Here is a 25,833-nt window from a genome sequence, read left to right as displayed (position 1 = left end):
CTCTGCCTGGGTACAGGGAATACAGGCAGAGTGAACTCAGATCTGGCAGCCCTTTACCCGATCAAACGTTACTTGATTTTAAGGGTGAGAAACTTTTCCAATCCATAGTGTGGATGCTAGTCATGAACTAGAAATGTTTGGGTGGGGAAAAGTGGGAGGGTGAGAGAATTTCAGATTGGTGCAAAAACAGGAAGAAAATGGGGAGGAAACTGATCAGATCAGGAAGATGGACAGTGGACTTTCTGTCTCTCTCTGATTATAGATTGGTTTCAGTTGCTCATGTAAATGTTTACTTGTGATAAGTTAACTGCAAACACTTCATAAAGTCTTTGAGCAAAACAGAAAAGTCCACCGTCAGTGCTGCAATGGAGCTCCAGGGGAAAGTTGCGCTGGTGACTGGTGCTGCCCAAGGCATTGGGAAAGCAATTGCTGAAATCCTCCTGAAGAACGGCGCTAAGGTAACAATTCTGGTTGAATCGGATTCTGTCAATTTCCCTGCATAAAGAAAGGCAACGATTATCCATGCAGCGTGTTCACAAATGCAACCATTTGTGTTATCTGAAGTTTGATATGGAGCAAGTGGTGCATAAAAGCTAGGTTGAATAAAAAGAGTTTTAAACTGAAACTGATCTGCAGGGTAAAATGTATTCCAGCAATTTACAGGAGTTACCTGCGGGTCAGTATGCAATGGCAGAAGGTGTAACACCTGCCCATCTACCTCCCCTCTCCTCACTATCTAATGCTCCAGATATAAGTTCCAGGTGAAGCAGTGCTTCACCTGCACCTCACTCCATCTAGTCAACTGTATTCACTGCTCATAATGTGGTATCCTCTACACTGGGGAAACAAAGCACAGACTGGGTAACTACTTTGCAGAATACCTACATTCTGTCAGCAAAAATGAACATTGTAAAGTCATAGACTCACACAGCACAGAAACTGGCCCTTTAGTCCAATCCCTCCCTGCCATCCAGACTTCAGATCTGACCAAGTCCCATTTGCCAGCATTTGGCCTATATCCTTCTAAATCTTTCCTATTCATGTACCTTTCCAAATGTCTTTTAAATGATATAATTGTACTTGCTTCTATCACCTGCTCTGGCAGCTCGTCCCCTATGTGCACCATCCTCTGAATAAAATGTTGACCCTTTTTAAATCATGGTCTGGTCAATTTAACCTCTATCCTCTAGTTTTGGATTCCCCCACCCTAGGAAAAAGATCTTCACTATTCACCCAATCCATACCCCTCATGATTTTATAAACCTCTATAAGGTCGCCCCTTGGCCTCCCATGCTCCAGGGAAAAAGGCCCCAACCTATTCACCCTCTCCCTCCAACTCAAACTTTCCATTCTGGCAACATTCTTGTAAATCTTTTCTGCACATTTTCAAGTTTAACAGCTTCTTTCCTTGAGCAGGGAGACCAGAATTAAACACAGCAATCCAAACATGGCCAAACCAATGTCCTGTACAGCCAAAATGTGCCATCCCATGTGATGATGCTGTCACTTCAAGAAGGTTTTTTCTTATCCTGGGTTTTTTTGAAAAGAAGTTATAAAAGCTGGCTACTTGCAAGAGCCTAAGTGAAAACGTGGGGAGGCTTTAGGTTCTTTTTTGAAAAGTTGGAATAATGGAAGCAGCTTGAATGGCAGTGGCCAATTCTCTTACACAAGGCCATCTCGTTATTTTTAGCTGTAGCGGTCAGAAGCAGTTTGGGATCCCAGAAAAGTTGGAAGCTTCAGTGAAGGATTTGTGGGACTGGACCTAAACCTAGTCCGTCAGATGTATTACGTGCTCATGCTTCTCTCAGCTTGTTATGCTGGAAGAGGACAGAGCTCTGCAAGATGAAGCCTAAGATCTTTATATCAACAAGCCACATGCATATATAGTGCTGACATCATGAGCATGCTCTTTAAACGTATATAGAATAGTATCATAGAATCTCTAGAGTGTGGAAACAGACCTTTCGGACAACAAGTCCACACCAACTCTCCGAAGAGTAACCCACACAAACCCATTCCACCTACCCTACTGCCCTCCATTTACCCCTGACTAATGCAACTAACACACATCTTCCTTAACACCAAGGGCAATTTAGCATGACAAATTCACCTAGGCTGCACATCTTTGGATTGTTGAAGGAAACCACTTGGAAGTAACTCAGGCCAGACACAAGGAAAATGTGCAAACACCACACAGACGCTGGAATCAAACCTGGGTCCCTGGCACTGTGAGGCAGCAATGCTAAGCCCTGAGCCACCGTGTCACTCCACAGATTCCACATCTGCTACAAGACATGGCACAACATCTCCCATTTTCCAAAGAAAACCAATCCCAAACAGATAATTGTACAGAGGCACATGTGGTCAATTCAGTAATTATACACACGTGTAAAATAAGCTTTAACAAAATTAATAATTCAACTTTGGTATATCGTTCTGGAGCTTTGGCAACTTGCCCCAAACTAGTGATCATGTAATCACATCGACAGGTATGTTCTTTACTCGGTTCCTTTTTTATTGAAAACTTGGTTGGTTTGCTGCTAGTTGCAATCACTCAGCATCATCATTCAATCAGCATAGTTTTCTTCCTCTCCATATAACATTGCTTTGTTGTATTAAGGATAAATAACTGCCTGAAAATCAATGGCAGAAGAAATAATATGATCTCATGGATTCAATCAGATATTACACAACACCAGGTTATAATCCAAAAGGTCTATTTCAAATTAAGACTTTCAGAATGGTGCTCCTTCGTCAGGATCACTAATCTGGTATTGTGTGATTTCTGACTTTGTCAGAAGTCACACAATACCAATTCAACACTAATTCAACACCAGCACCAACTTATCATAGATTTAATGTCAGCAAATAATCATACAGAATACATGACTGGATATCCTGCACACATTTTTCCCAATTGAACCGTTCACAGGTGTTATTACACACCTCTTAAGCAGCTGGGACTTTAACCTGGGTTTCTTAGTTCAGGAGTAGAAATACAATCACTGCAACACATGAGGACCCTTGTTGAACATGGAGATTTTCTAAACCAAACATCTTCAGCTGTTTCATAATTACCTTCCCTCTGTCAAGAGGTCAGAAATGGGGATGTTCTCTGAAGATGAGCTGGCTCAGGACTGCTCGAATCCCTTTGACATAAAACTTTCTACTTTTCTTATTCTGAAAAATGTAAAAAATGGTGCAGAATCATGGTGATAGTGGAAAAGCTTTTCACTGTATTTTACTGTCTTTCTTACAAGAAAATACATGTGACATTAAAACCATTCATTCATGATTGCACAAGGTTCAGTGCCATTCATGACTCCTCAGATACTAAAGCAGTCCATCTGCAAATGCAATAAGAGCTGGATAATATCCAGGCTTGAATTGACAAGTAGCAAGTAACATTTGTGCGACACAAATGCTAAGTTATGACCATCACTGATAAGAAACAATCTAACTACAGCCCCTTGCCTTTCTGTGGTGTCACCATCACTGAATCCCCACTATCTTTGAGATTAACATTGACCAGAAAGTCAAACGGACATGCTGCATAAACACAATGCCAACAAGAACAGATCAGAAGTTATGAACAGTGGTGAGCAACTCACCTCCTGAATCCCCAAAGCCTGTCCACAAGGCACAAATCATGAGTGTGATGGAATACTTCCAACTTGACTGCATGGGTGCAGCTCCAACAACACTCAAGAAGTTTGAGACCATCTCGGACAAAGCAGCCGGCTTGATTGGCAGCACAGCTACAAGCATCGATTCCTCCCACCGCCGATGCTCAGAAGCAGCTTGTGTGCCATAAATAAGATGCACTGCAGAAGTTCATCAAAGACAGCACCTTCCAAACCTGTGTCCACTTCCATCTCAAAGGATTATAGGCTGCAGATATACAGGAACACCACACTTGAAAGTTGCCCTAAAAGACATTCACATGCAGACTGGGAAATATATTGCTTTTCTTCATTATGTTGAGATCCTATGCCTGTCTCTTTGTTGGCTACGTAGAGCAGTTGATCTTCCGTAATTACACCTGCACCACTCCCCACCACTTCCTCCACTACATTGTTTACTGCATTGGCGCCACCTCGGGCTCCCGCGAGGAGGTTGAGCAATTCATCAACTTCACTAACACATTCCACCCTGACCTTAAATTTACCTGGACCATCTCTGACACCTCCCTCCCCTTCCTGGACCTCTCCATCTCCATTAATGACGACCGACTCGACACTGACATTTTTTACAAACCCACCGACTCCCACAGCTACCTGGATTACACCTCCTCCCACCCTACCTTTTGCAAAAATGTCATCCCGTATTCCCAATTCCTCTGCCTCCACCGGATCTGCTCCCAGGAGGACCAGTTCCACCACAGAACACACCAGATGGCCTTCTTCTTTAGAGACCGCAATTTCCCTTCCCACGTGGTTAAAGATGCCCTCCAACGCATCTCGTCTACATCCCGCACATCTGCCCTCAGACCCCATCCCTCCAACTGTAAGAAGGACACAACGCCCCTGGTGCTCACCTTCCACCCTACCAACCTTCATATAAATCAAATCATCCGCCGACATTTCTGCCACTTCCAAACAGGCCCCACCACCAGGGATATTTTTCCCTCCCCACCCCTTTCCACCTTCCGCAAAGATCGTTCCCTCTGTGACTACCTGGTCAGGTCCACTCCCCCCTACAACCCACCCTCCCATCCTGGTACTTTCCCCTGCCACCACAGGAACTGTAAAACCTGCACCCACACCTCCTCCCTCACCTCTATCCAAGGCCCTAAAGGAGCCTTTCACATCCATCAAAGTTTTACTTGCACATCCACTAATATCATTTATTGTATCCGTTGCTCCCGATGCGGTCTCCTCTACATTGGGGAAACTGGGCACCTCCTAGCAGAGCGCTTCAGGGAACATCTCTGGGACACCCGCACCAATCAACCACACCGCCCCGTGGCACAACATTTCAACTCCCCCTCCCACTCTGCTGAGGACATGGAGGTCCTGGGCCTCCTTCACTGCCGCTCCCTCACCACCAGACGCCTGAAGGAAGAACGCTTCATCTTCCGCCTCGGAACACTTCAACCCCAGGGCAATGTGGACTTCAATAGTTTCCTCATTTCCCTTTCCCCCACCTCACCCTAGTTCTAAACTTCCAGCTCAGCACTGTTCCCGTGACTTGTCCGGACTTGTCCTACCTATCTCCTTTTCCACCTATCCACTCCACCCTCTCCTCCCTGACCTATCACCTTCATCCCCTCCCCCACTCACCCATTGTACTCTATGCTACTTTCTCCCCACCCCCACCCTCCTCTAGCTTATCTCTCCACGCTTCAGGCTCACTGCATTTATTCCTGATGAAGGGCTTTTGCTCGAAACGTCGATTTCGAAGCTTCTTGGATGCTGCCTGAACTACTGTGCTCTTCCAGCACCACTAATCCAGAATCAGTACAGCATTGAGGATCATCTTCCATGTACTGAGAAAGGAGCACAAAGATGCGTTTACACTTCAAAACTGGGCCCTCAAAACCGAGGGTAAACATCCACCAAAAAATGGGATGCTTCATTGTGAGAACAGATTCCAGAATTCAATAAGGTAAAAACAATGACTGCAGATGCTGGAAAGCAAATACTGGATTAGTGATGCTGGAAGAGCACAGCAGTTCAGGCAGCATCCAACGAGCAGCGAAATCGACGTTTCGGGCAATTTCGCTGCTCGTTGGATGCTGCCTGAACTGCTGTGCTCTTCCAGCACCACTAATCCAGTATATCCAGAATTCAATACTCAGTCTGTGCTCAGGCACCAATTTATACTGCTCAACTTTTTCGTGTTCCTCAGTTTTAGGGTCTCAGTTTTCCTGGTGGAGAATCTCAGTTCAGGTGTTCCTTGTTTCGACCCTTGTGGTCTTAGTACATACTTCTTGTGTAGATCATGGTTAAGATGATCCTGGTTTAGTGCCCCGGAGTAAGACCATATTCCAGTTTAGTGTCTCATTTCTCCTGATGATGGTTCCCACAGTCTGTTCAGTTCTGTCCAAAAGACTAAGGCCTGTTGCCTCTTGCAGGGAAGCAGGGATGTTCCTCAATGGTTTGATGTTGCACACCATTAACATTTCCAAGTGTATATGGAGGAAGGGAAGTGCTTTTTGCAAATCTACTGGTGGCTTTTTTTTTAGGATCTTGGTTGTTATTGATTGTGGGAAACAGAAAGCATGCAGGGAGTTTTCCTCCCATTTCACACACCACAAAGAGAAGTATTCCCGATGAGAAACTTCAAAAATTCTGACTGCACAGCAGGAGAGTTTAGTTTAAAGTTCTGTCTAGGCCTTGCTCAGCCACATTTCATGGGGAAAATATCAGGAAAATTCACCAATTGTTTGCATGTAGAGACCATCCACGATAATGAAACATCTGACAACTGGGATAGAAAGTCTCATTATAGGGAGAGATTGGATAGAATGGGGTTTCTTTCCCTGTAGCAGAGAAGGCTGAGGAGTGATCTGATTCAGGTACACAAAACTATGGAGGCACAGACAGGCAAATTGTGATATTCTCTTCCCCATGGCAGATGTATCTAAGGCCAAAGGCCAGAAGGTTAAAGTGAGGACTAAGTGTTTTACAGAAGACCTGAGGAATGAAATTTCCCCTCAGATGGTGGTGGAAATGTGGAATGCATTGGCTGAGGGGGTGATGGAGTCAGGTGCTCTTGCAATATTTAAGAAGTATCTGATTGAGTACTTAACATACCAGAGCAAGGTAGGTTATGGACCAAGTGCAGATAAATTGGATTAGCATAGTTGGTATTTGTTGGTCAACATAGATATGCTGGACTGAAAGGCCTGTTTCTCTGCTGCATCACTTTATGACTCAGTAACTGAATGAGTCATTCTGAGGAATGTATGTAGCGTTGATATGTTTGTTCCATAAGACCATAAGACCATAAGACATAGGAGTGGAAGTAAGGCCATTCGGCCCATCGAGTCCACTCCGCCATTCAATCATGGCTGCTGGGCACTTCAACTCCACTTACCCGCATACTCCCCGTAGCCCTTAATTCCCCGAGACAACAAGAATCTATCAATCTCTGCCTTGAAGACATTTAGCGTCCTGGCCTCCACTGCACTCTGCAGCAATGAATTCCACAGGCCCACCACTCTCTGGCTGAAGAAATGTCTCCACATTTCTGTTCTGAATTTACCCCCTCTAATTCTAAGGCTGTGTCCATGGGTCCTAGTCTCCTCACCTAACGGAAACAATTTCCTAGCATCCACCCTTTCTAAGCCATGTATTATCTTGTACGTCTCTATTAAGTCTCCCCTTAATCTTCTAAACTCCAATGAATACAATCCCAGGATCCTCAGCCGTTCCTCATGTGTTAGACCTACCATTCCAGGGATCATCCGTGTGAATCTCTGCTGGACGCGTTCCAGTGCCAGTATGTCCCTCCTGAGGTGTGGGGACCAAAACTGGACACAGTACTCCAAATGGGGCCTAATCAGAGCTTTAAAAAGTCTCAGTAGCACAATGGTGTTTTTATATTCCAACCCTCTTGAGATAAGTGACAACATCGCATTCGCTTTCTTAATCACAGACTCAACCTGCATGTTGACCTTTAGAGAACCCTCGACTAGCACTCCCAGATCTCTTTGTACTTTGGCTTTATGAATTTACTCACCATTTAGAAAGTAGTCTGTGCTTTTATTCTTTTTGCCAAAGTGCAAGACCTCGCATTTGTTCACGTTGAATTCCATCAGCCATTTCCTGGACCACTCTCCCAAACTGTCTAGATCCTTCTGCAGCCTCCCCACTTCCACAGTACTACCTGCCTGTCCACCTATCTTCATATCATCGGCAAACTTCGCTAGAATGCCCCCAGTCCCTTCATCCAGATCATTAATATATAATGCGAACAGCTGTGACCCCAACACTGAACCCTGCGGGACACCGCTCGTCACCGGCTGCCATTCTGAAAAAGAACCTTTTATCCCAACTCTCTGCCTTCTGTCAGACAGCCAATCCTCAATCCATCCCAGTAGCTCACCTCGAACACCATGGGCCCTCACCTTGCTCAGCAGCTCAGCAGCCTCCCGTGTGGAGGTTGTAATTGTTGCTAATCAACTGTATTCACTGTCTTTTCCAGATTGCTTCAGTAAAACTGGGAGAACTGCCTCGTGTAAACCTGGTATGTATCAAATGTATATTGTTTATTTTAATTGGGTTTCATATGAGCTGAATAATGAACATATATTGAAATTGGGCTGTGTTAAATTTGGCGATGAATGTCTTTTAGGTTTCATTCTGTAAATCAACGTACGACTCAGCAAAGAACGGTTGTGATAAACTCCTTGAGCCAATAGATTGCAACAGTACGTACTCCTCTGGTAGGTTGCTGAGGCTAAGGATAAAGTTAAAAATCACACAACACCAGGTTATAGTCCATCAGGTTTATTTGGAAAGTTGGACTATAACCTGGTGTTGTGTGACTTTTAACTTTGTGCAGCCCAGTCCAACATCAGCATCTCCAAATTGAGGCTGAGGATAATTAAGTTATATCCTTGCTCCCTCACTACCAGAGGTACCTCCATTTGAAATCTACGTCCTTTAGGATCTGGCCAGCTCAGACATCAATGGTGGCACTGCACAGGCTCTTGACGATGATGGTGACATTTTTGTCAAAGGCCATGTTTCTAAACACCACTAAGCAATGATAGACGTGGAAGACCCCACCCAGAATGTTTGGAAGCTTTCTTTCCCTCAGATCAAGTGATTCTTATCATGGATGTGCTGCGATCTGAGATTGTCAGGAGAATGGGATGGGGGAGAGAGATATGTAAGAAAGAAGGATGGGAGATGCTGACCAGCAATAATTTCCCTTGATTTTATTGACCTCATACCGTGACAATTTTTTAACTTGCTCATGGCATGTGGGTGGAGTTGTCTCGGGACATTTGAGAAAATGGTGGTGAGCTCCTACTTGAACTGCCACAATCAATGTTTTCTAGGTCCACCCAAAAAGCCATTAGAGAGGGAATTCGAGGATGCAAACTCAGTGACACTGAAGGAACAGTGATATATTTCCAAGTCAAGATATTGAGTGACTTGGAGTGGAATTTGAGGTAGTGGTATTTCCATTGATTTAGAAGATTTTAACTGTTCTTCTTGAACAACAGAACATATTTGTTACGCTGATGACATGTGTCTGCTTGATGTTTTTATGTTCTTATAACATTTCACACAACTCGAACAAATATTGAAGTAGAGGCTCAGGTTCTGTGAAGGCAACTGTTGTGCCCAGGGAACAGGAAATGTCCATGAAGATGGGAGAGGACGATGGTCTGTTAACTGGCAGTTTCAGTTCAGTCATTACAAATTCCTGGCACCTTCCTGAACAATCTACTTTTCAAAGTAATGATCTCCTTCATGTGCTGGAACATTGAAACAGCACCCAAGAAACATTAGTGGACAATTCAGTCCCTTTCAGTCTCTTGAACAGGAACATTCCATATGCATACAAAGCAAGGCCCCAAGGGATCCTTCCATATCCACCACAAATTCACCTGCACCTCCACACACATCATTTATTGCATCCGCTGCACCCGATGTGGCCTCCTCTATATTGGGGAGACAGGCCGCCTACTTGCGGAATGTTTCAGAGAACACCTCTGGGACACCCGGACCAACCAACCCAACCACCCCGTAGCCCAACATTTCAACTCCCCCTCCCACTCCTCCAAGGACATGCAGGTCCTTGGACTCCTCCATTGCCAGACCATAGCAACACGACGGTTGGAGGAAGAGCACCTCATCTTCCGCCTAGGAACCCTCCAACCACAAGGTTTGAACTCAGATTTCTCCAGTTTCCTCATTTCCCCTCCCCCCACCTTGTCTCAGTCAAATCCCTCGAACTCAGAACCGCCTTCCTAACCTGCAATCTTCTTCCTGACCTCTCCGCCCCCACACCCACTCCGGCCTATCACCCTCACCTTGACCTCCTTCCACCTATCGCATTTCCAACGCCCCTCCCCCAAGTCCCTCCTCCCTACCTTTTATCTTAGCCTGCTGGACACACTTTCCTCATTCCTGAAGAAGGGCTTATGCCCGAAACATCGATTCTCCTGCTCCTTGGATGCTGCCTGACCTGCTGCGCTTTTTTAGCAACACATTTTTAACAGCAAGGCTTGAACAACATTCAGGCTTGGACTGATTCTTGGCAAATAAATTTCACACCATGCAAGTGTGAAGTAGTGATCATCTCCAACATGAGAGAATCTTACCCTCACCTGTTCACATGCAATGGCATTGCCATACCATGGGTTGTTGCATTGATGAGAAATTGAAGAGGTTCCTTTGGCTTCAAGTTAAGTCAAAGACTGCGAATTCAGCCACAGATCACTTACCTCTTAACGCTCCAAATTGTGACAACCAGCCCCAAAGCACATGTCAAATGTGTCATGGAATACTGTCAACTTGTCTAAATCAGTGCAGCTCAAACATCACTCACGAAGCATGACACCCTGCAGGATTCACAGCCAGCAAAATTGGCACCACAGCCACAAACATTCACTCCTTCTAACATCAATGCTAGGTTGCAGCAGTGTGTACCATCTATAACATACACTACAGAATTTCTACAAAGCTTCTTTGAAAGCACCTTCCAAACCCATGAACTCTCCTACCCTGAACACCAAATGCATGAGAACACCATTACCAACAAGTTTCCCTTTAAGGCAATCACCATGCACACTCGGAACAATGTCAGCTTGTCTACAATAATGAACAAAGTGAACAAGTGCATACTTATAAATTGATAATTCATCCATCACTTTGTTACACAATATTATTTAACCTGCTTAGGCATTATTGCAACTTCTTTGTGACCTCATCATAGCTGGCATTTTTGTCTAGCTTTGAATGGCTGGTAAATGTAAATATCTTACTCTGTCTCTTTGCCAAATTTATTAACATAGATTGCAAATCACTGAGGGCCCAGAACTGATCATTGTGGCCCTACAAATGACACAGTCTGTCAACTTGAAAATGAACTTTTTCCTTCCTAATTTAAATCAGCCACACTGAAGAACTTACCTCGTGCCATAATCTATTAAATTTTAAGGGGTAAAGAATTCTCCCAAATATCATTATTGAAAGAAAAAGATTTAACAATTTTATTTTTTAAGTCCAAAAGAGAATATAAGACAACAACTATTTACAATTCCTTTCTCTTAAACCTATCTTTTACCTCCCACCACAATACTGTCCAATTTTTTTAAAAAGATTAAGATTTACAGAAAAAAAATTATGTTTCAAAACCAGCCAGCTGTGTTGATTCTCCTTTGTAGATTTTCCTGGGTCATCTTTTCTTCAGTCTTCTGCTGCACAAAATTCTTATGTACAGGTACTTTTCAGAGAAATACTATAGGAGCAACCTGTCTTTGTTGGTGCTCTTTACTCTTCTCCCCCTAACTGTTCAAAATTTCTGATTTTATATCCCAAAATACCAGATCATTTCATTGGTTTGATGTCATTCAAAACAGTGAAATTCAAATTCAATTGGATTTTGGTATCTGGGGCATAATTTTAACTGATTGGCCAAATTTGAATTTGTTTTGTATCATGGTATCATAGCTCCAACAATTTGTGTCAACCAAATGTTACATTTTAAAATCTTTCAGCACACTCTGTGCCTCTCGAAGTCCATTCCAGCTTCCACTATCTCTTAAAGGGGTCGTACATGCTTACACCTTCATTACACCCCCTCCCTTTAGAAACAAAATTAGCCATTGTAATGAAGAGATGGCTCATGGTTTTCCTCTATTCCTTAACCACATCACCATGAACATAGAACATAGAACGTTACAGCACAGTGCAGGCCCTTCGACCCTTAATGTTGCGCCGAACTGTGAAAATAATCTGACGCCCATCTAACCTACACTGTTCCATTATTACTCATACATACGTCCAATGCCAATTTAATTGCCCTTAACGGCAGCAAGAAAATTACATTAAATTTCCTATAGTATGGAAACAGGCCCTTCGGTACAACAAGCCCACAACGATCCTCCAAACAGTAACCCAACAAGACTCATTTTTCTACCTTTACCCTGGACTAATTCATCTAACACGATGAGCAATTTAGCATGACCAATTCACCTGACCTACACATCTTTGGACTGTGGGAGGAAACCAGAGCACCCAGAGGAAACCCATGCAGGCACGGGGAGAATGTGTAAACTCCACACAGACAGTCAGAGGCTGGAATCAAACCCAGGTCCTTGGTGCTGTGAGGCTGCAATGCCTACCACTGAGCCACCATGCCAAATGATATCCATATAACTTTAATCTAAGTTCATCCTAACTTCTTCACATATGTGTACTACATTGGATAGATACAAATCTCATCTATACTTTATTAGTTAAATCCATGATAATGCATCTGCTATTATATTCTTACAACCCACAACATTTACGATTTGTAAATTATATGTCTGTAATCTAAGACTCCAATTAAATAGTCCAATATTCTTGTCTTTAAAGTCTTCTAAGAATGTAAGAGGATTATGATCATGTCCACAACTGTCTCTGACACATAGTTTGTGTCGTACACATTAAAATGTCATAAGGCCAGTACCAAATGCAATAGTTCTTTTTTGATTGTTGAGCATTTCTTCTGGCGGATGTGGAGTTTCTCCAAAAAGTAAAGAACTGACAGTGCAATCCCATCATCATCTTCCTGTAGCAGTACTGCTCCAACTCTTATGTCATTCACATCAATGGCAACTTTGAAGGGCTTCAAAAAGTTCGGTTTAGCTAAAACTGGTATGGTGGTTAATATTGCTTTTAAATGGTTGAATGCCTCCTGGCATTGTTCTGTCCACCAATTTTTATTGTTCTTCTTCAGCAAATTGGTTAACGGTGCCACTACACTGCTAAAGTTTGGAATAAACATCTGATAGAATCCGCTGAGTTCCAAATATCAAAGCACCTCTTTCTTCGAGGTTGATCATGGAAATTCCTCGATGGCCTCCATCCTTATGTTCCATGCAGTCAACCTTCCATGACCAATGTTATGTCCTAAGAACATCAACTCTTCGTGAATTCAGTTTTGTTTAAATTTATTACCAGTTTTGTTTCTCGTAGTTGTTGAAAAAGCTCTATCAACTTTACCATGTGATCTTTCCAGGATTGCCTGAAGATCACTACATCGTCCAAATAGACAGTACAATTTGTTAACCCAGCCACAAGTCTGTTCATGGGTCTTTGGAAAGTGGTGGGTGGGTTCTTCATTCCAAGGGGCATCACTTTGAATTGATATGGCCCATTTGGGATTACAAATGCAGAAATTTGTTTTGGCGTCTCTGATAAAGTTACCTGCCAGTAACTATGCAGTAAGTCCAACTTGGTAATGTAACTGGCTTGTCTAACTCTCTCTATACAGTCCTCCAATCTCAGGATTGGATATGAGTCCAATTTTATAACGGCGTTGACCTTCCGATAGTTCACACAAAATCGTTGAGTCCCATCAGGTTTTGGAACTAAGACAACCAGCAAACATCACTCACTCTGGCTTGGTTTGATGATATGCTCATTGAGCACGGCCTCCATTTCCCTCTGAACCTGTCTGGCTTTGAAAGGATTAAGATGATAAGGGCGTTGTTTCATCGGAACAGCATCCTCGACATCTCCTTGATGTACAATAGCATTAGTCCTCCCCAACTGATTCCTACATATGTCCTTATGTACTGAAGTAACAAATAAACTGCGTCTATACTACTAAGATAAATAGTTTACTAACCTATCCCATTCCTCAAGGACTTCTTCATTTTTTAACATATTTTGAGACACATCAAAATCCACAACATCTAGATTTGATTCCTTACTCTGCAGGGCAGTAACTAACACCTGTTTCTCCAGTTCTTTGTCTCTAGTATAACACAGTTTCAACATGTTCCTATGACATGCCCAATTCAGTTTTTTCTATCTGGCATCCTTCCAGATGCTGGAAACCAGATTCTGGATTAGTGGTGCTGGAAGAGCACAGCAGTTCAGGCAGCATCTTGGATGCTGCCTGAACTGCTGTGCTCTTCCAGCACCACTAATCCAGAATCTTTCCCAGATAGTTCACCTGACACAACCTTTTTCTCAATTTGATAGGGACCACTAAACCTGCCTTTGAAGGAATCTCCTAACACTGGTAACAGTACTAACATGTCATCCCTTCAGGAAAACATCCAAGTCTCAGAGTTTTTATCTGCCACCTACTTCATTCCATGCTGTGCCCTCTTTCAGTGCTGTTTAGCTAAATCACCTATGTGATTTATTCTCTCCCCCACCTCCGATACTTAATCTGAGTGTGAGATCTCCGACTTTGGTCCTGGCAATTTCTCTTTAATTCATTTCAAAGGGCTTCTCACTTCGTGTCCGAATATTAACTTGAAGGGAGTGAACTGAGCAGATTCAGTTGGAGCAGGTCTGATGGTAAACAATAGGAATGAGATACCTTTATCCCAATCATTCAGGTAATCCTGGCAGCAAGCTCTCAGCATGATCTTCAAGGTCTGAATCTACATTTCTAAAGCTCCCTGGGATTCAGGATGATAAGCACTGAATTTAAAGTGCTGTATATCTAAGCTATCCATGACCTCCTTAAACAACCTAGCAGTAAAGTTAGACCCTTGGTTTGACTGAATGTCTCTGGGTAGCCCATATTACATGAAGAAAGCTACAAATTGCTCTACCATCCTTTTTGCCTTAATACTCCATAATGGAGTATTAAGGCCTTTAGAAATCTGGTAGACACATCCATTATGGTTAACAAGTACTGGTTCCCACCTTTAGTTCTTGGGAAGGGACTAACACAATCAATTATAACCTCTGCGAAAGGTTCTTCAAATGCAGGAATCGGCAACAAAGGTGTTGGTTTTATTACCACCTGTGACTTACCTACCATTCAGCGTGTATGACACATAGCAAAAGTTAACTACATCCTTGTGCATTCCAGGTCTATAAAAATGTTTTTATGCCTTAGCCTGAGGCTTTCATATTCCAAATTGACCTCCTAGATGCAGTTTATGTGCTACACCTAATACTTCCTGTCTGTATACTTTGGGCAACACAGTCTGGTGCACTTCAGCACATTTCTCCTCTGCACTAACCTGCCGTGGTCTCCATTTTCATCTTAGGATTCCATCTTTCAGATAATAATGCTCATGAATTTTCTCTGAATTCTTTTCTGAGTATATGTCCACATATATATCTTTTATCGTCTCATCTTTCTGTTGCAAGTCACTGAGCCTTTCAGGATTAAACACTGCTGTCTGACCCTCTGCCTGTTCAGGTTTTTCCTGCATCATTATGTCAAACAGAGTGTCCACTAACTGAACCTCAACTCCTTCAACTTTCTCTTTAAGTTTTGCTTTGTGCTGTGACTTATGACAGCGGGATCTGGTGACTAGAGTCTTGGAAAATACCAGGATATTTTTCTTTTACCTCCTTAGTTTCTTGGTCTTCTCTGGGCTTCTCCACAACAAAGGGTGTCACTCCCACCTTGGAACCTGCTAAATCAGTCCCAAGAACAAACTGGATTCTTGGAACAGACCATCTGTCAATCACTCCTTACAGAGGAGAACTCTAAATTTCTGTCCATCTATCCCACAAATTACCACACACTTGAGTAACAGATCAGAAAACGTGCAAATTTGCTCATCTCTTATGATTAGAGACTAGTTAGATCCCATATCTCTCAAAAGTATAACTTCTTGCCCTTCTCCCCTGTTCTTTCCGAGTAATCTTTACTCACATAGGTGAACTCTTTACAGAGATCTGGCACTAACTGCATACCCAGCCCCTGCCTTGGCTGTGCACTTTCCTGCAGCTCCTCAGCTTATCTTGGGGTCTCCTTTGCTACTTTCACTAATGCTACTAGTTTAGCTTCTTTTACCACATCTTTTCCCACAGTGCCTTTCTTTAACAACTAGCACTATGATTGTATGTGTTCCACTTTACCACAGTGTAAACACCTGAGGCATTTCATGTTCTTTCCACGCTCTTGAGTTTCTTTTTTAAACTGTGGTAAACACTTACCAGTGTTCTCTACTCTTTGTTTCATACTGTAAGATCTCCCCTTCTCCCAACTTTTAACCCTCACAGGATGACATTCTGGCCAGAAGCGTGTCTTATGCACCGACATGTATTCGTCTGCTAACTCTGCTGCTCTTCTCACTTCCTGAACTTTCTGTTCCTCTACCTGAATTCTTACCATCTCTGGAGTTGAATTTTTAAACTCCTCCAGCAGAATAATCTCGCTCATAGGTCTTATCTATTTTGAAAGCAGACACCCATTTATCAAAATGACTATGCTTAATTCTGTCGAACTCAACGTACGTCTGATCTGGTTCCTTCTTTATGTTGTAGTTCTGTTCGCCGAGCTGGGAATTTGTGTTGCCGACATTTCGTCCCCTGTCTAGGTGACATCCTCAGTGCTTGGGATCCTCCTGTGAAGCGCTTCTGTGATCTTTCCTCCGGCATTTGTAGTGGTTTGAATCTGCCGCTTCCGGTTGTCAGTTCCAGCTGTCCGCTGCAGTGGTCGGTATATTGGATCCAGGTCTCGTGCTTATTGATTGAATCTGTGGATGAGTGCCGTGCCTCTAGGAATTCCCTGGCTGTTCTCAGTTTGGTTTGTCCTATAATAGTAGTGTTGTCCCAGTCGAACTCATGTTGCTTGTCATCTGCGTGTGTGGCTACTAAGGATAGCTGGTCGTGTCGTTTCGTGGCTAGTTGGTGTTCATGGATGCGGATCGTTAGCTGTCTTCCTGTTTGTCCTATGTAGTGTTTTGTGCAGTCCTTGCGTGGGATTTTGTACACTACATTGGTTTTGCTCATGCTGGGTATCGGGTCCTTCGTTCTGGTGAGTTGTTGTCTGAGAGTGGCTGTTGGTTTGTGTGCTGTTATGAGTCCTAGTGGTCGCAGTAGTCTGGCTGTCAGTTTGGAAATGTTCTTAACGTATGGTAACGTGGCTAGTCCTTTGGGTTGCGGCATGTCCTCGTTCCTCGTTCCTTCTTTATGTTTCTGAACCACTGTCTGTACACTTCGGGTACCTACTCATAAGCTTGCAAAATAGCCTGCTTGACCTCTTCATAATCTCTTGACTGCTCATCTGACAGTGCAGCAAATACCTCACTAGCTTGTCTGACCAGATTAGTCTGCACGAGCATTACCCAAAAATCCTCGGACCACCCTATCTGCCTCGCCAATTTTTCTATTGAAATAAAGAAGGCTTCAATATTTTCTCAGCAAGATGTGGCAGAGGTTTGACATATTTTTATTTATCACTACCTTCTCTTTTAATCTCTATCCTGTTAACTTGACTTTGCTGACTAAGTTGCAACTTCTCAAGTTCAAATTCTCTGTCTTTTTGCTCTTTCTTTCTTTCTTTTTCCTCTTTCTCTTCCTATCTCCCTTTCTTCTCTCTCTCTCCCTGCTCAACTAAGAACCAATTCTCTCTCTTCTTCCTCTCTCTCTTTGTTTATCTTCTAATTCCATTTTCCTCAATTGTAATTGAACTTTTTCTAACTCGACTGCACTTGTCTGTTTCTCTGACTCACCTAAGTGTTTGAGTAATTCCCTCACAATTTCAGCTTTACTTTGGTCCTTGGCTAAACCCAATTCTAACCACTTTCCTAATTCAAAGAGTATGGTCTTTTCTTTTCTTTCTGAACTTTCTTGGCAAATTTGGGAATCATCTTCAGGTCCCTGAATCTCTATAGCAATTTTAAGGGCCATTTTATTCACTTTTAATTTAACCAACCACAAGTGACCAAAATTAAACAAATTGTCTCACCTCCTTTTATTTGAAGATCTAGGACACTAAACAGCAAATGTTTAAACCCATTGGGCTTTTTTTTGTACCCATAATCGATTCAAATCTGTCCAAATCTCAGATTGGATCTGTGTAAACCTGTTCAAATCACAAATCCAAGCCCCAAAATGTTCAAATCCTGGCGATGAACCCCCAAACTGTTACAACACGGGGTAAACCCCTCTGCTAATTTAAACCAGCCACACAGAAAAGCTCAACTTGTGCCATAATCTGTCAAATTTTGCTGGGCAAAGAACTATACAAATACCACTATTTTAAAAAAAAAATAACAATTTTATTTTTTAAGACCAAAAGAGAACATTAGAGAATGATTACCTTTTTTTTTAGATTAGATTAGATTCCTTACAGTGTGGAAACAGGCTCGTTGGCCCAACCCACACCAACCCTCTGAAGAGTAACACACCCAGACCCATTTTCCACTGAATGATGCTCCTAACACTATGGGTGATTTAGCATGGCAAATTCACCTGACTGGCACATCTTTGGACTATGGGAGGAAACCAGAGCACCTGGAGGAAACCCACGCAGACAATGTGCAAACTCCACACAGACAGTCACCTGAGGCAGGAGTTGAACCTTGGACCCTGGTGCTGTGAGGCAACAGTGCAAACAACTGAGCCACCGTGCCACCCCCTTTCTCTTAACAACTTCTCTTTCTAACTCCTTTCTCTTAAACCGATCTTTTACCCTCCCACTCCACAATTCTGGTCCAATAAAAAAAACCCTGATTAAGATTTACAAATTAAAAGTCATGTTTCAAAACTAGCCAGCTGTGTCGATTCTCCTTTGTAGATTTTCCTGGTTTGTCTTTTCATTGATCTTTTGTTGCACAAAATTCTAATGTTCAGGTACCTTTCAGAGAGCTATTCTGTTGGCAGTCTGTGTTTGTTGGTGCTCTTTGCTGTTCTCCCACTACCTGCTCAAAATGTCCGATTTTATACCCCAAAACGTTGGATCATTTCATTGGTTTGATGTCATCCAAAACAGTGAAATTCAAATTCAATTGGATTTTGGTATCTGGGGCATAATTTAAACTGTTTGGCTGAATTTGAATTTGTTTTGTTAACATGGTAATGCAGTTCCAGCTATTTGTGTCGACCAAATGCTATATTTTTAAATCTTTCAACACATTCTGTGCCTCTCTAAGTCGATGCCAGCTTCCACTCTTAAAAGTACAGTACAGACCTACACCTTCATAACATTTGTTAACATATTATCAACGATCCCATGAACTCTTAAGTTACCTTTTCAGTGAAATCCAAATGTATTACGTTGGCTGCTTCTCCTTTATCAACACTGGTAGTTAGATCACCATACATAGGGCAGGAGATACACCTCAAACTGATCAATAGCTAAATCATTATTGGGTTATGTGAGGGTGGCTTGTTCCAAACATTTAACATCTCCAACTAAAGACGGGTCCAAGGTCTGGGGATTGAGAGACAAGTCTAATCAGATTGAATGTGTAGTAATGCGTGTTTGAATTGTGCTGCCTCTCCGGTGAACATCACACAAAGTACAAACACTTTCCAGGAACTTGGACTGAATTCCTGATTCAATGAGGTAAAAACAATGAATGCAGATGCTGGAATCCAGATTCTGGATTAGTGGTGCTGGAAGAGCACAGCGGTTCAGGCAGCATCCAAGGAGCTTCGAAATCGACGCTTTGGGTAAAAGCCCTTCATCAGGAATAAAGGCAGTGAGCCTGAAGTGTGGAGAGATAAGCTAGAGGAGGGTGGGGGTGGGGAGAAAGTAGCATAGAGTACAATGGGTGAGTGGGGAAGGGGATGAAGGTGATAGGTCAGGGAGGAGAGGGTGGAGTGGATAGGTGGAAAAGGAGATAGGCAGGTAGGATAAGCCTGGACAAGTCACGGGGACAGTGCTGAGCTGGAAGTTTAGAACTAGGGTGAGGTGAGGGAAGAGGAAATGAGGAAGCTGTTGAAGTCCACATTGGTGCCCTGGGGTTGAAGTGTTCTGAGGCGGAAGATGAGGCGTTCTTCCTCCAGGCATCTGGTGGTGAGGGAGCGGCGGTGAAGGAGGCCCAGGACCTCCATGTCCTCGGCAGAGTGGGAGGGGGAGTTGAAATGTTGTGCCATGGGGCGGTGTGGTTGATTGGTGCGGGTGTCCCGGAGATGTTCCCTAAAGCGCTCTGCTAGGAGGCGCCCAGTCTCCCCAATGTAGAGGATACCACATCGGGAGCAACGGATACAATAAATAATATTATGGATGTGCAAGTAAAACTTTGATGGATGTGGAAGGCTCCTTTAGGGCCTTGGATAGAGGTGAGGGAGGAGGTGTGGGCGCAGGTTTTACAGTTCCTGCGGTGGATGATTTGGTTTATGCGAAGGTTGGTAGGGTGGAAGGTGACCACCAGGGGCGTTCTGTCCTTGTTATGGTTGGAGGGGTGGGGTCTGAGGGCAGAGGTGCGGGATGTAGACGAGATGCGTTGGAGGGCATCTTTAACCACGTGGGAAGGGAAATTGCGGTCTCTAAAGAAGAAGGCCATCTGGTGTGTTCTGTGGTGGAACTGGTCCTCCTGGGAGCAAATCCGGCGGAGGCAGAGGAATTGGGAATAAGGAATGGCATTTTTGCAAGAGGTAGGGTGGGAAGAGGTGTAATCCAGGTAGCTGTGGGAGTCGGTGGGTTTTTAAAAAATGTCAGTGTCGAGTCGGAGATGGAGATGGAGATGGAGAGGTCCAGGAAGGGGAGGAAGGTGTCAGAGATGGTCCAGGTAAATTTAAGGTCAGGGTGGAATGTGTTAGTGAAGTTGATGAATTGCTCAACCTCCTCGCGGGAGCCCGAGGTGGCGCCAATGCAGTCATCAATGTAGCGGAGGAAGAGGTGGGGAGTGGTGCCGGTGTAATTACGAAAGATCAACTGCTCTACATAGCCAACAAAGAGACAGGCATAGCTGAGGCCCATACGTGTGCCCATGGCTACCCCTTTGGTCTGGAGGAAGTGGGAGGATTCAAAGGAGAAATTGTTAAGGGTGAGGACCAGTTCGGCCAAACGAATGAGAGTGTCAGTGGAAGGGTACTGTTGGGGACGTCTGGAGAGGAAAGAACGGAGGGCTTGGAGGCCCTGGTCATGGCGGATGGAGGTGTAGAGGGATTGGATATCCATGGTGAAGATGAGACGTTGGGCGCCGGGGAAACGGAAGTCTTGAAGGAGGTGGAGGGCGTGGGTGGTGTCTCGAATGTATGTGGGGAGTTCCTGGACTAGGGGGGATAGGACAGTGTCGAGGTAGATAGAGATAAGTTCAGTGGGGCAGGAGCATGCTGAGACAATGGGTCGGCCAGGGTGGTCAGTCTTGTGGATCTTGGGAAGGAGGTAGAACCGGGCAGTGCAGGGGTCCCGGACTATGAGGTTGGAAGCTGTGGGTGGGAGATCTCCTGAGGTAATGAGGTTCTGTATGGTCTGGGAGATGATGGTTTGGTGATGGGGGGTGGGGTCATGGTCAAGGGGGCAGTAGGAAAAGGTGTCCTCGAGTTGACGTTTGGCTTCAGCGGTGTAGAGGTCAGTGCACCAGACTACCACTGCGCCCCCTTTATCCGCTGGCTTGATGGTGAGGTTGGGATTGGAGCAGAGGGATTGGAAGGCTGCGCATTGTGAGGGTGAGAGGTTGGAGTGGGGGAGGGAGGTAGACAGGTTGAGGTGGTTAATGTCCCGGCGGCAGTTGGAAATGAGGAGGTCGAGGGCAGGTAATAGGCCAGCGCGGGTTGTCCAGGTGGATGCAGAGTGTTGGAGGTGAGCAAAGGGGTCCTCGGAAGGTGGGCGGGAGTCCTGATTGTGAAAGTAAGCCCGGAGGCGGAGGCGACGGAAGAATTGTTCGACATCACAGCATGTATTAAATTCATTGATGCGTGGACAGAGGGGGATGAAGGTGAGTCCTTTGCTGAGGACTGATCATTCGTCCTCAGTGAGGGGGAGGTCTGGGGGGATGGTGAAAACTCGGCAGGGCTGGGAGCTGGGATCTGGTGTGGGTGTAGAGTTGGGATTGGGGGCGGAACCTGTAACTGGAGTGGGTGTGATGGTGGGGGGATTGGGGGTGGAGCCATGAGCAGGGGTAGTGTTCCCCTCGGGGTTCTGGGTGGTGGGAATAGTGACAGTGGGGTCTGTGGGGGGCATGTCAGCAGAATGCAGGTGAGTGGCGCTGGTGGGGGCAAAAGTGGTGGTGACCACGGCAGTAGGGGTGGCGGAAGTCACTGAGCATGTGGCATCAGCGATGATGTGAAGGGCGGAAGTGATGTCACGTGTGATGCATGAGGAATTGTGAGGGGTGGAAGTGGTTGTGGAAGTGGCCATGATGGGGGCGGAAGTGACATCATCAATCAGCATGGGGGTGGCAGCTGCATCAGCCACATGGCTAATGGCGGAATAGATTCCGAGGCCAGGGGAATTTTCTGGAATGTTTGAGGAGCGCTGGTTACGGCGGTGGGTAGATAAAAGTTTGTTGTACTTACAGTTTTTGATGTTTGAGATGGAATTGAAATACTGTTTGTTGAGAATATGAATTCTCCTGAGGATGTAGTACAGAGTGGATGCTTTGCAATTCTGAGACAGTGTGGCCCTCAGCTGAGGCAGGGTGTGCTGCAGTCAGGATGAGCCCTCATCACAAAACTCAGGAAGTTGTAAAGTTCTATAAAAGAGTACGAGACATTACAAGGTTTCTGCTTTCAGCTGACCTGCCTTGAGAAGCATGGGGTTCGATTACAAGCGCTGTGTCCTGTTTTCGTCGACACTAAACTTCTGACAGATCTGAAATCAGTGAAGGCTCCAGACCACAGGGAGAAACTTGAGATGATGATAGCCAACCTTGGAGTTCTGAAGTGAGTTTGAATATAATCAGGAAGTGGGGTGGAAATTGATAGGATGAAAACATGTCCAAATACCTACGTGGAGCATTTGCAGAGTAATGTGTTACAGAAATGACTGCTGTTGTATCCACAAAATGACACAGATTGATTTCTGAATCTTTGGCATTAACTGAGAATTTACATGTTTGATTTGATGAGTTTAAAGAATGATGTGAGAGGAGATGTGGAAACTACCCTGGAATGCCGACTGGAAATCAATGATCTTGGCTGTTTCTCCTTTGTTGACCCTGCTAGTTAGATCCTCTCACATTGGGTAGAAGGCCCGGTGGTGTGCAGCCTTAACACACTGGGGGAATTTGAGTTCTGATGGTGGGATAGTTTAAACTAATTGGATGAACGCTCATGATTACCAACTGACCTTTACAGGACCTCACACATTGCAGAGGGATTGTTACACCTCATCATGAATCTGACCAGGAATGGAGCATCGCTGAAGGTGTTGGATAACGGCAACTTGAGTCTGAAGCCCAACCTGCAATTCTTCCAAGAAATCTAAACACTACTTGGTGACGTAATGAATTCAAGCAACAGGGCACTCAGAACAACGGAAAGTTTAAATCTTGTCAAATATAAAAAGATGAACATTTTAATTGGTGGTGCTACTTTTGGTGTTTTCATATTAAATTGCTGGTTATAAATCAGAACTGATCAAGCTGTGTTATGTTTTCATAAGAAGCATGCTGATGATACCATTGCTACATCATAACATGTGACCAGAGTGTATAAAGATGTCAAACTCCATCTTACCTCAGATCACTTGAAGCATGGATTGATTAACCCTGCCCCAATCACTTACGTGGTTGAGGAAAGTAACAATTATTCACAAGAGTTAGCTGCATAAATATCAATTGGATTCTTTAATACTAATGTCCAAGCACAGTTTCTTATGTTAGAGGAGGGATATAGGTTTCAGAATAGTCACAGCTTTCAACTGCTGAAGGAAAGATAAACCAATTTAATTCATGTGTCAGGTGGCTTTTCCGGCAGAGGTCAGAGAGATCTCCTGATCTGGTGAATGTCTGATGGCTTCTCCCTGTGTTGTTCACAGCCACAAGCTGTTCACATAGCTGAGAACAAATCACATAATTGCTCGCAGCAGAAGACTTTTGTCATCATTAAATGGTTACTAGTCCACAGACCCATCAGTTACATCTGACAGGTATTATGGACTATACTAAAACCCCTTCAAATTTAACAAGGAGCTAGCCTAGGCCCCAAATTTCCTCTTACGTAAGGGCAAGTATAAGATGCTCTGTTCCAGATAAAATTAAATTGGTTGCACTCCTCAGCTTTAAGCCAAATACACTTTATTCTTACCCTGCAGTTAAAATGCAAACATAAGGAAGTAGAAATTGAATAAATTCATTCCATTGGAAAACTTACCAGAATAACTGATTATCTCATACACAGTTCTGGCAGCAATCTGAACTCCAGCTTTCAGCTGTGACAGGGACAGAACTAACAGATTCCACATACAGCTTCACGATCCAAGCAACTGCTGAAAGCTGAACAAAAACCCTGGTTCTATGGGAGCCTGACTCCACCCATTCATGCTGCTTCTATTGGTCCAACTTTGATAAAAACCCAAGGCATCATAAGCTGTTTACGGAAATATCTTGGATCAGGTCACTTGGTGCCTCACTTTCAATGTCTGTTCCTTAAAAAAGGACAGAATTCACTTTTTCAAGCCATTGCATTGTCACAGAGGCTGAATCTCCAATTGCAGCCACAACAACTGCAGCTCATCTGCAAATTGCACTTAAACTGAACCAGCAATTGTGCAAAGGGAACTGACAATGAGTGTCGGGTTACTTGATTTCAAACCATGGTTTTAAAACAATTTCTTGGTCCACAGTCAAAAAGTACATTGAACAGTACAACACAGGAGCAGGTCCATTGGGCCACCATGTCTGTGCTCAGCATGTTACCATTCTAAACTAATCCCATCTGCCAACATATGTCGTATATCCCTCTATTCCCTACCTGTCCATGTGTCTATTTAAATCACTCTGAGACGTTGTTGTCTTTTTCTACCACTTTCCCTAGCAGCGCATTCCAGGCATTGTTCACCTAATGCACAAAACATTTGCCTCACATACTTCTTTTAAAAAGTCCCCTTCTCCTCTTAAGTCTGTGCCCCCTCGTATTTGACATTTCCATCCTTGTAAAGAAATGCTGACTATCCACCCAATCCATGCCTCTCTAAATTTTACATACATCTATCAATTAACCTCAGCCTCCCACCCTCTTGCAAAAACAGTCTAAGTTTGTCTTGCCCTTCCTTTGAACTAATAAACTACAATCCAGGCAAGATCCTGTTCAGCTTCTATTGCATCCACTCCAAAGAGTCCAGATCTTTTCTATCATGTGACCACCAGAACTGTACGCGATACTTCAAACGTGGCTGAAAGTAAGTTTCACACAGCTGCGACATGACTTCTCAATTTTTATACACGAAGTCCCGATCAATGAAGGAAAGTATGCTGCATGCCCGCTTTACCACCTTATCCATCGGTGTTGCCCCCTTCAGGGATCTGATCTCCCATAATACATCATCTCACACTTGTCCAGATTAAGTTCCATCTTCCATTTCTCTGTCCAACTTTCTAACTGATCTGTATCCTGCTGTGTCATTTGACAACCTTCCACAAGGTTAGGGCAGCACGGTGACACAGTGGTTAGCACTGCTGCCTCACAGCACCAGAGACCTAGGTTCAATTCCCACCTCAGGTGACTTGACTGTGTGGAGTTTGCACGTTCTCCCCGTGTCTGCGTGGGTTTCCTCCGGATGCTCTGGTTTCCTCCCACAGTCCAAAGATGTGCAGGTCAAGTGAATTGGCCATGCTAAATTGCCCGTAGTGTTAGGTAAGGGGTAAATGTAGGGGTATGGGTGGGTTGCGCTTCAGCGGGTCGGTGTGGACTTGTTGGGCCGAAGGGCCTGTTTCCACGCTCTAATCTAATCTAATAACAACTCCATTAATTTTCAGGTCATCAGCAAAAGTACTAATCACACTATCCACACTTTCAATCAAATCATTTATATAAATTACACATATCAGAGGTCCCAGCA

At 44.0% G+C, this 25,833-nt stretch overlaps 1 protein-coding gene across 1 annotated transcript; it reads left to right on the top strand.

Moving 5' to 3' along the window:
* Window positions 1–357: 357 nt before the first annotated feature.
* Window positions 358–23,357, top strand: LOC140491775 (15-hydroxyprostaglandin dehydrogenase [NAD(+)]-like). Its single transcript, XM_072590178.1, has 4 exons — window positions 358–458; window positions 8,152–8,193; window positions 22,567–22,715; window positions 23,130–23,357. The coding sequence occupies exons 1-4, from the start codon at window positions 366–368 to the stop codon at window positions 23,257–23,259; spliced, it is 414 nt and encodes a 137-aa protein (XP_072446279.1). The 5' UTR covers window positions 358–365; the 3' UTR covers window positions 23,260–23,357.
* Window positions 23,358–25,833: the final 2,476 nt, after the last annotated feature.

Source organism: Chiloscyllium punctatum, chromosome 20 (genome assembly GCF_047496795.1).
Source record: "Chiloscyllium punctatum isolate Juve2018m chromosome 20, sChiPun1.3, whole genome shotgun sequence".
Classification (NCBI taxonomy): domain Eukaryota; kingdom Metazoa; phylum Chordata; class Chondrichthyes; order Orectolobiformes; family Hemiscylliidae; genus Chiloscyllium; species Chiloscyllium punctatum.
Note: the sequence above shows the minus strand (reverse complement) of the source record. Positions and strands in the feature narration are given on the sequence as shown.

Excerpts from the sequence above, each read along its gene's own strand:
- LOC140491775 (XM_072590178.1), top strand. The coding sequence starts at position 366 with ATGGAGCTCCAGGGGAAAGTTGCGCTGGTGACTGGTGCTGCCCAAGGC. Across the intron at positions 8,194-22,566 it reads AACTGCCTCGTGTAAACCTG|CTGACCTGCCTTGAGAAGCA; the intron begins GTATGTATCAAA and ends TTCTGCTTTCAG. Across the intron at positions 22,716-23,129 it reads GCCAACCTTGGAGTTCTGAA|GACCTCACACATTGCAGAGG; the intron begins GTGAGTTTGAAT and ends TGACCTTTACAG.